The sequence below is a fragment of the Tupaia chinensis genome, unplaced genomic scaffold, assembly GCF_000334495.1.
Source record: "Tupaia chinensis unplaced genomic scaffold, TupChi_1.0 Scaffold143843_1, whole genome shotgun sequence".
Classification (NCBI taxonomy): domain Eukaryota; kingdom Metazoa; phylum Chordata; class Mammalia; order Scandentia; family Tupaiidae; genus Tupaia; species Tupaia belangeri.
Genome location: NW_006203694.1, coordinates 337,108 through 348,033, shown reverse-complemented (window position 1 = coordinate 348,033; position 10,926 = coordinate 337,108). Strand labels below are relative to the sequence as shown.

The following is a 10,926-nucleotide window of genomic DNA, read 5'->3' as shown; positions in this document are numbered from 1 at the left end:
AGAGTGTGTAGAGGACACCTCCCTAAAACCCAGTCCATATAACAAATTCAAAAGATAATTTGAACCCAGGGACTGGATGGTAGTCCAGCAGTAAAAAGTGATGTTCTGCAAGTCTGACTCACATGGGCAAACTCCAGCTTTGCATCCACAAACCTCTTTGAATACATTGGGCATATAATTGCACAGGATCTGGGGATGTGGGAGACTGGAGGTGGACCTTGGTGTCAGGACCCTGTCCAGATGCTCTCTCTCTTTCTCATTCATGGAAGAAATAAATAAATAAACTTAAAAACGGAAAGATAATGTGAGTGAGTCATTAGCCCCATAAAAAAATAGAAGAGACATTTTATCTTGAGTCTAGAAAGATCTGGATTATAGGTCAAGAGAACCACAGAGAGATTGGGAAGAGAGTATTCTAAACACAGAGAAGGGCAAGTGCAAAGGCTGTACTGAAATACTGGAAGGACTGAGAAAAGGGCATGGTATCTGGTGTGTTCTGAGTAAAGAAAAATCTAATAGGAGAGAAGAGGAAGGAGGGAGGCAAAGAAGTATATACTCCATCATGTGGCAGAGAAGAGGAGGACTATTTCAGCACACGCAATCTATATACACAGTACAAAAATACTGTGAGATGCATGTGTTCAAGGTGAGACATGAGGTAGGCTTGAGAGGGGTAGGGCAAGCATCAAGGATTGGGGAGGAGGAGGATCGATGAGATGTTCTATACCCTGTGGAACAGTGAAACATTCCAATTTAAGGTTTAACAAGTTTGTTTTTTCTTTCTTTCTTTCTTTTTAAGTATAATGAGATTGGGGGGAAGAATATTCCATATGTTCCGTGTGGGTGAGTTGGTGTTCAAATGAAATTCTCACCTATTGCCTGCTTGGGTTTCGTAAGGCAGAATTTATGTGCTTGGCAATAATGGAGGCCCTTTTCTCTTCCATTTTCTCAGGTTTCTTTTCCATGTGCGTATTTCTGTGTGTGTGTGTGTGTGTGTGTGTGTGTATGTGTGTGTGGGGGGGGGCATGTGTCTTTGGGAACTGTGAGGACAGAATATTCCACCCCAGCCGGCAGCTGTATATCTTTCAAGCAGTGGTTCCACAGGCCAAATCCCCCTCCAAATTATTTATGACTCCCATTGAAGCCGGCAGGATCCCGGCGCCAATCTCGGAGGTCAGCAATGGGCCTCTTTGTTGGACACAGGTCATCAGGAGACGACTCTGGCTGTGACTGCTGTGTGAACCTCCGCTGCTGTAGAAATGGTTATGTAACTTTAAACAGTAATGACATTTTGCAGAAAAGTGCTTTTTAATTGCTATGTCTTCATTATTCTCTTTCGAAATTGCCCAGGAGATTCTGCCTCAGAGAGAGTGCGGCATGTTCTGAGTTTCCATTTTTAAAGAGCAACCACTTTTATATTTCAACTTCTCCCAGAAAACCCCCAGCCCCAAACTTCATCTGTTTTCAGTTGCATTAAATGGGGTAGGTAATAATGCCTTTTGTATCCTTGCCAAACAGAGAAATGATTTGATGCAACTTTCTAAAAACGCTCTCCCCAAATTCCTTTTGGGTTGGGACCAAGAATAGAATACTTTATTCCCTACAAAAGGGAGAAAGAAAATGATGAGCAAGCTAGAAAAGTAGGACTGAGAATACAGTCTACAGAGTTCCTTTAAGCAGCAGAAACTTAACCCCAATCCATAGGCCCACTTGCCTATAGGGGGTTGTGATCAGCTAAAAATAAAATTTGCTTTGGAAGAGAAATGGTGATACAGATAAAATGTCTCAATAATGCATACTCTGAAAGAATCATAGACTTGTTTCAGAAGGGCCAATAGAGTTTAATTTGATTTGCCCATGTTTTGATATCTGATTTAAACCCTGTACATAGCTCTTCTGAGCCATCATTCAGGCTCTCATGTAGACCCCTTGCTCTTGCTCTTGATGTGGAGTCCTCTGTTCCCGCAGCAGACGTTTGTCCAGTCGTATACCTCTGCCAGTCATAAGGAGTACCTTCCATGCATATTGACGTACGTACCTTGTTGAACAGCTTTATCACCAGTGCTGGCACAACAGCCACAGAATTCTAAACACTACTCCCTGTGGAGGATCTCCAGATATTTGAAGGGTGCCTGGTGATTATTTTCTTCATCTGATTAAATACCCACAGCTATTGTACCTTTATGAAATCCTGAAGGTTCTATGAACCTTTAAAAACTAACCAGAGAAATGTCATCATCATTGCTATCATCATCATTTTCACATCAAACATAGGAATATGGGGTAAAGACAATGGCACAATAGTAAAATGTGACACTCTGTGAGACTTCCCCACATGGGAATGTTCTAAGTGGATGTCTGGACGCCTTCCTGAGTACACTGGCACATGGATACCCATGGTTCGAGGTTGGGTAAAGCTAGGCATGGATTGCAGTGTTCAGACTCTGTTGGGGGCACACACCCTATCTCCCTTGCACTCATTTAAAAATAAATAAGCTTTAAATAAAATAAACTTTAAAAAAAATCAATGACTGGGACCAGCAGGTGGCAAGGTGGTTAAAGTAGCTGGATTTTGCATGGCTGACTGTGCAATTCAAATCCTGAATCTGGTAGCTTGAAAATCACACTGAATGCATGTGTGTACATGCTCAAAACCCTAAGAGAAAGCTGTGTGGCCATACCTTCTGGGGTGATTTTTCACTTTCCCTTTTGTTTTTTTCCTCTCTCTCTCTTCCTCTCTCTTTCTGGCAAGTGCACATGGTTTATAGCAAAAACAAAGCAAAACAAAACAAATCAATGATTTAAAAAAGTTAGAAATAGATAACATTTGTTTGCTTGTTATGTGCCAGGAACTATTTCAAACAATTCACTGGGGTTTTTTCATTTAGTCCTCTCAATAAACCTCTGATGTAGGTACTAAAAGCATCTCCATTTTACAGAAGAGAAAGTGGAGCCTTAGAAGGAGACTGAATAATTTGTCTGAGATAACAGTTGAGTGATCTCCTCACTCAAACATAGCAATGCCTACAGTTTCGAATATTCAACCATAAGGCATGCCGGGGGCGTAGCCTCCTGTCCACAATGCCCTCTGAAAATACTTTATTTGCCATATGAAGGCAGATTGAAATGATGGAAATACACATATATACGACATCACACACACACGTATACACATTATACACACACACACACACAGAAACACTATTGTATATATATATAGAAAACATAAAAATCTAGAAACATAACTGTGATGTAGAAAGTGAAAGAAGTAGTGATTTTATCCAGCAAATCCCTAATAATATGATGAGCAGATTACGGAGTATCTCTGAAGAATGAATTAAAAAATAAATAAACCCAAGTAACAATATAAACAATATAGTTCCCTTGTACAGTGGATAGTAGAACCATCACCCCATATATGTATTGACGGTTCCATCTCATATGAGATGGAAAGAAGTGCCCTACGTGAAGGTGCCTTCATGACTTACGTAGCCCATAATTGTGCTTCTGGCCGGTGTCAGAGGTCACAGCCTGCTGTACTAACATTTTGAACATACAACTGATGCTCAAGCCAGATAAATCCTTAGCTGTCATGGACTCTCCGGATTAAGGCTTTCATTTTTCAAGTAAATGGAAAAGATGGTAAGATGTGTTCTAGAGTGCTCATCTGATAACCTGGGCTAGTCACTTCAACTTGGTGAGCCATGGTTTCTTTATTTTTATAGTAAAGAAGAAAAAAAAATGAATGATCTCTGATGTCCTTCTCCACCAAGACTTTAGTTTTTTATGATACAAAGTCCTTTTAAATTGCACTACTCTTAACCTTCAAAACTACCAAGGTACACTCATGATCCATAGAATAAAGCCCACATTTCTTAGCATACAATAAAGACCTTTGCACTCTGGTCTCTGATATTCTGTACAACCCATTTCCCTGAAGAAGTATATCCGCATCCATCCAAGTCCATTTCTTTCATCAGGAACTCTCAGATATATTATAACTTCTCTATTTTTAGAATGTCCTTTCTGTTTTCCTTTTAGTATGGTGATCTCTTACTGTATTTCTACCAACCCAAATTCTACATCCTCTATAAAGTTTTCCTAAATACCAAAACAACCTTATTTGCAATCTTCTGTTGTCTAATTGTCCTATATGGCTGTCTTTGCTACAGACTGATGAAGCTATGTTATGATGATGATGTGTGTCCATGTCTACTACTGTTGATTATATTTTAAATTTCCCAAGGGTCAGGTTCATGTCTTTTTAATCTTACAGACTTAGTGCCTAACTCAGGATTTGCACTTCATAAACACTGTTCATAAGTACTTTAAGAAAGGGAAGGAAAGGAAGTGAAGAAAATAAGGACATATAAACAATAGTGATGTTCCTTCAATAATGGTTTTCTCCCCAATTGAAAAGGACACATTCCCTATCTGGTACAATCCTGACTCTTAATCTTATAGAAAAGAGTACAGTTCAGAGATGGCCAAGGTTATGACCTGAGAAGTTTTGGTAGAAGTGATATAACTGGGGACCTTGCTGACTATGCCCTGACTGGACATAGGTAGGTTCAGAAATATTTCTATTCCAATACACAGAAATATAGCGACTTCAGATTCCTGTGTATCACCTTTTGAAACTGTTAATGAAACACCTTTTTTAACCTTTCTGTTTTATCTTCTTGCTATTCTCTGACAGGTCTTCAGATCATCTTTCCTCAGTATCTGCAAGAGAAGTTTGTCCAGTCAGCCTTGAGCTACATCATGTGCAATGGCGAGGGGGAGTACATTTGCCAGAACAGCCAGTGTGGATGCCAGTGTGCCGAGGAGTTCCCACAGTGCAACTGTCCCATCACTGACATCCAGATCATGGAGTACACACTGGCCAACATGGCCAAGTCCTGGGCTGAAGCTTATAAGGATCTGGAGAATTCAGGTAGAGAGCCCAGTATAGCTACAGCATGACTGGCCCTGCACCAGGGATAGAAAAGAAATCTACTTGGAATTAGTACTAATGTGAAGAAAAACTAATGACCCAGTTCTTTCACTCAGTAGGGTCCAGAGACCGGCAGAGTAGCTATCATAGAATAGGAACTCCATACATCTCCATTGAGTGAAATAATGAATAGCATAATCCATTTGTGATCATACGATACATTGTCTTTGTTGTACCCAGAAAGTAGAATGAGTAAGTCTGTGCAATCTGCCTCTGAAGATTGGCGCCAAAGATAATTGTATTGATTCCTGGTGTGTGTGTGTGTGTGTGTGTGTGTGTGTGTGTGTGTGTATCTAGTGTGTATCTATAACCAGATAGGTAGGTAGATAGACTAACACCCTTCTATATCTGTATATGTATGCTTTTTGTGGTTCAAACCCATTAGTTTTGGGGTAGAAAAGTCAGTCATCCAAGATCATAAAGGGAGTGAAGTTTGAAATTGGATCTTTGCCCTCATGGACTTTTGAGTTTTGTCAGAAAGTCAGGCATTAATTATCTAACTATGCAAATGATAATGAAATTATTGGTGTACATATGAAAAGAAGCAGGAGCTTCTGTGAGAAAAGTCAGTGAAGTCAGGGAAGGCCACTCTGAGGAAGGGCAGAAGTCCAAAAGTATGATAGTGGTAGACTGGAAGGTGACTACGCGTGGATCAGTGGGAAGTACAACGTGTCCAGGAGAGAGATGGCTATGGTGAGGGTTGGGGAGATAACACAAGTAGTAAAGACAGGAAATAGTCAGAGAGGAGAGAAAATGAGAAGAAAAAATTGGCAACGCTTGTTATTACATTGGCTATAAGAGTGTAAGAAAAGAGGAATATTAAGATGATATCAAGAACTATGTTTATATATGCATGTTAGACAACTTGAGGAATGCTGGTACCCTTCACTGAGCTAGAACAACTTGGAAAGTTTGGAAAGAAGACCATGTGCTCTGTTTTAGACATGATAAACTTGATAATCCTTGATTCTTCCGAGAAGAAATGCCAAGTGCATTGTTTGCATATACTGGATCATTAGAAAAGTCATGATGCATTGTTGGATAGCGAAACAGAAAAAAATATGGCATGGCTTTTCTGACAACTCAATAATGATATGTGCTCAAATATCTGTTAAATAAATGGAACAATGTGTGTATCATTACTGTTCCAAAAAGCTCTTTATATTGTTTTTATCTGTCACAATGACCACATTAAAGCAGATTGTAATGCTCTGTGTTACAGGGATGGAGGACACCAAGACCCAGTGTATTCCCAGAGTTAGGCAGTTAGTAAAAGATAGCATACGTAATAGCATTGGGTGGAATCCCTGATTCCAAATCTAGTGCTCACAGCAGCTTTTCAATAGTTTTTTGTTCTATGCCTGGCATGTGTGTACCCTAGCTGCCAGATCCAGAACTGTACCCCATGAGGATGACCATGTGGAATCTGGCTGTCTTATCCACCAGGACAAGTAATTCGTTTACCCTCAGACCTTAATTTCTTCATCTGATATATGAAAGGATATGTTTTTGTTTTTAATATTTGAAATTATTTAAGTTTTTAGCCAATTAACCCATTGACCAAACAAAATCTTACCTTAAAGCCACATGTATCACAGATAAAAACAGAACTTTATAGGGCAGCTTTTCAAAATGACTTGTTTCTATGAAATCTAGGTCCTCCAACAAACCCTGGGAGCGTTAGGTATCCTGTTCTTACAAAGTCATGGAGCTCCATGGAATTATGGATGCCATATGAACCTGCACCCAATAGCTCATTTAAAGTCCTGAAAATCCAAAAAAGAGATCCATGATGGAAATGTATTATGAGATTATTTGGCTTCAAACAAATCAAGTATTTGATAAAATGTTTCTGCAAGGAGGTTCTACTGATTACTGAAAACAAAAGGGAAGCAGACCATGTACACCAGAAGTAGGGACCTTTAACACACAATTTGTATTCCCTAGGAAGAGAAACCACTTTGGGTGAGTGAGTGAGGACATGTAAACATCTGAGAAACTGCAGAATGAACTGAAGAGGCTGAAGAAATGGCTCATGTCACATTTTTTCCTCATAAAGCAGAGTTTCCTTTAGATGTCCTGTACTTATCCACTTGAAATAGTTTTCCCTATTAAGACAATTCCATCCATCCTTACCTCCCTTTGTGACTTGTGTAAGTAGGTTTCCTTTCTGTTCATTAAAAAAAACAAAACAAACAAACAAACAAAACAAAACAAAACAAGCAAACAAAAACATTTTTATTACCTTCTAAAAATTTACCTTTAATCACTATACATCTTTACAGTATATAAAATTGTTTTTCCCAGCTTGAATACTGTGCATATTAGTCAAGTTAAAGATATTAACATATACATTATCATCAATACATACCTTTTTTATTTTATCTGTTCAGTGCTTCTCTTTTTTTTCCCTGACCCCCTCCCTCCCATTCCCTACTACCCACTCTCTCCTATACTATCTCTAGCATTCACAGTTGCACTCTCTGCCATTATATTCTCCAATATTTCAATTTCTGCCAGAGTGCAGACATTCAGTATGTATTAAGGGATTGGGGTGGGGGGGTGGCGATAAAGTGCCTGTCTTTCAAAGTCTGGCTTGCTTCTCTTAACATTAAATCTTCCTGGGGCCAGCAGGTGGCATGGTGGTTAGGGCATTAGACTTCCACATACATGACCATGGTTTGAGTCCTGGAACCTGCAGCTTGAAAATCATGGTGGTGTATGTGCATGCATGCTTAAAATCCCTAGAGGAAAACTAAGGAGAAGAGATTGCAGCATGGCCATTCCCCCTTTGGGGGTGTTTTCTCACTTTGCCTCTCATTGTCTCTCTCTGGTGAGTACACATGCTCGATGGCTAAAACCTATAACAAACAAACAAACAAAAACCATTAAATCTTCCATATTCACTCACTTTATATCAAATGTCAAGGCTTCATATATATATTTGCTTTTAATGACTGAGCAGTATCCCATAGTGTATAAATGCCACCATTTTTCACTCCAGTCATTTGTTCTTGGACTTTTGGGTTGATTTCATGACTTAGAAATTAGAAATAAATAATACTGCAATACATATGGATGTGCAAGTGTTCTTCCAACTTTATGCTTTTCTATCTTTTTCTATCCTCCTGTCCAGAAGAGGAATTAAAGGGTCATATGGTAGTTCTATTTGTAGGTTTTTGAGGAACCTCTGTATTTTTCTCCACAGTGATTGTACTAATTTGGACTCTCACCAATGGTATAGGGGGGTTCTCATTTCACTGCAGGCTCGCCAACATTTATCATTCCTTTTTTTGTAATCTTAGCCATTCGGACTGGGGTTAAGTGATATCTCATTGTGGTTTTGATTTGTATTTTTTTTTATGATAAAAAATGGTAAGCATTTTTTATATGCTTTCTGGCTATTTGTATGTCTTCATTGGAGAGTTGTCTGTTCAGCTCATTTTCCAATCCTTTTTTTTTTTTTTGGAGAGGTTTTTTGCTATAGGGCGTGTGCGCTTGCCAGACAGACAGAGAGAGACAGAGAGACAGAAAGCGAGAAATCACCCCCCAGGAGGGATGGTCACGCCACAATCCCTTCTACTCCAGTCTCATCTCGGAATCTTGGGCACGCACGCACACGCGCCCGGCGTGAGTTTTAAGCCACCGGGTCCGGGATGCGAACCGCAATCAACTACGTGGGAGTCCAGCGAAATAGCCATTACGCTAACTGCTGGTCCCTCAATCTTTTAATTAGACTTTTTGTTTGCTCTTTATTTTATTTTATTTATTTATTTATTTATTTATTTATTTTCTGTAAGCTGCTTGAGTTTTATGTGTATTCTGGTTAGTTTGCAAATATATTTTTCCACTCTGAGGATTGTCTCTTCACTCTCATTATTGTTTCTTTTGCTCTGCAGAAGCTTTTTAGTTTGATGTAGTCCCGCTTGTCTATTTTGGGATTATTGCCTGTGATTTGAGGGTCTCATTGAAGCATTCTTTTTCTACTCCAATGTCTCCAAGAGTTTGCCCTGTGTTTTCTACCAGCAGTTTCAGAGTTTGGGGTTTTACATTAAGATCTTTGACCCATTTTGAGTTGATTTTTGTTAATGGCAAGAGATAGGAGTCCAGTCTCATTTTTCTGCAGGTGGAGATCTAGTTTTTCCATCACCATTTGTTGAGGAGATTTTCTTTTCCCCACTGGATTCTCTTGTGCTCTTTGTCAAAAATCAGTTGGTTTTATGTTTGAGGGTTTATTTCTGGGTTCTCTATTCTGTTCTATTGTTTTTGCACCAGTACCATGCTGTTTGTTAATTTTTAATCTTAAACTTTAACAACTCAGTTTTAGGGCACTTGGAGGGATTAATGACCAGCACAAAGTAAAAGCCATCAATTATACAATGACTCCAGAATGTTGGTGATTAAAAAGGACCTATTGGATTTTCTGTGCACAAATAGAGATCTATGTTTCCTTTTGTCAGGGTTAATAGGGAACTCTTCTGGACAAAAAAAGTTAAAAGATTTAACTTTTAAGTTCTATTGTCTTATCAGTTCATTAGAAGGACAGTTATCCTTTTTTGAGGTCAGCAAACTCTCTGCAAGATGAGCTATATGACTTCATGAGAAGAGTCAAACTGGCCAAAATTTCTGCATGAAATCATTAGGACCAGTCTTCTGCCTCCAGCCAACTCACTCAATAAATTAATCAGGTTTTATTATTATTATTATTATTATTATTTAAATTTACTAGAGAGTGTATGAGAATGCTGAAAGAGAGACAGAGAAGGAGGGGGAGTGAGGCAGCACCCCCACCCTCCATACACACACATGGGTGTTGGTCATGCTGCCATCCCTTTTCCTCCATTTCACTTTCAGGATTTTGAGCACATGCACACACAACTGATGTGTTTTTCAAGCCACTGGTTCTGGGACTTGAACCATGCCATCAGCTCTATGGGGACTCAACCACCCTAACCACCATGTTACTGACTGGCTCCAGTGAGGTTTTAGATCTGGTTCTTGCTGCAGATCAGTTGAGTTATCTTCAGAAAATCTTTTTCCCCCTTGAAGCTTCAGTTGCCCTATATGTAGAATAAGAAATCTCAACTAGATGATGTGTAAGGCTGTGTCAAGTTATAACCCAGGCAGATGCTCTGAAATTCAGCATCACAAACTAAGGCAGCAACTTTAGTGTTTCTTGTGTCTTCATCACCTACACCGGAGTTACGCAGACCGTGAGATGATGTTAGATTGTACACACAGGCAGTTTCAAATAACACTGGATCCCTGAGTGGGAAGGTTGATCTGCTTCAGTTCTCTGTCAAACCTGCAAATTACATCAAAAAGAAAGTTTCAGTTTGGTGCTAACATGCCTTTAACACCTCTCTAACACTTGCTAATTTTCTATATTTCAAAGTGAGAGCAGGCATGAGGCTTTGATCATTTAACAGGCAACAGTATCTGACTAGAATTTATTAACATGATTTTCATCCTATTTACTTTTACAGCTACTATTCTGCTGGCGGAACATGATAATGATTTTCTGTGTGGAGTTGGATAAAAATCCTTTTTAATTTTTAAGTAAAAAAATAGCAATTTGGTTCAAAGAAAATATTAAGTAAATATAAGTATGAATGATATGTGAATATTATTTCAGTATGCCCTCTTTATCCAAGATTTTACTTTCCATGGTTTCAGTTCAACTGAGGGACAGTATTTTTAAAGAGTGAGAGAGACCATATCCATACAACTTTTATTACAGTATATTGTTATCGATCTATTTTGTCACTAATTATTGTTGTTAATCTCTTATTGTTCCTAATTCATACATTAAACTTTATTATGCTTATGTATGTATAGGAAAAAATGAATATATATATATATATATATATATATATATATATATATTATTTCAGCACTATTCTCGGTTTCACGCCCCTATTGGGGGTCTT

General features: G+C 38.7%; 1 protein-coding gene across 2 annotated transcripts in view; it reads left to right on the top strand.

Annotated features, from left to right (window-relative positions):
- The window catches only part of BRINP1 (BMP/retinoic acid inducible neural specific 1), a 157,882-nt gene that overhangs the window by 115,521 nt on the left and 31,435 nt on the right, over positions 1-10,926 (top strand). For both annotated transcript variants that reach the window (XM_027767028.1, XM_014582842.1), the window contains exon 5: positions 4,700-4,936. In XM_027767028.1, coding sequence (XP_027622829.1) covers positions 4,700-4,936 — 237 coding nt within the window. The remainder of the gene's footprint in view (positions 1-4,699; positions 4,937-10,926) is intronic.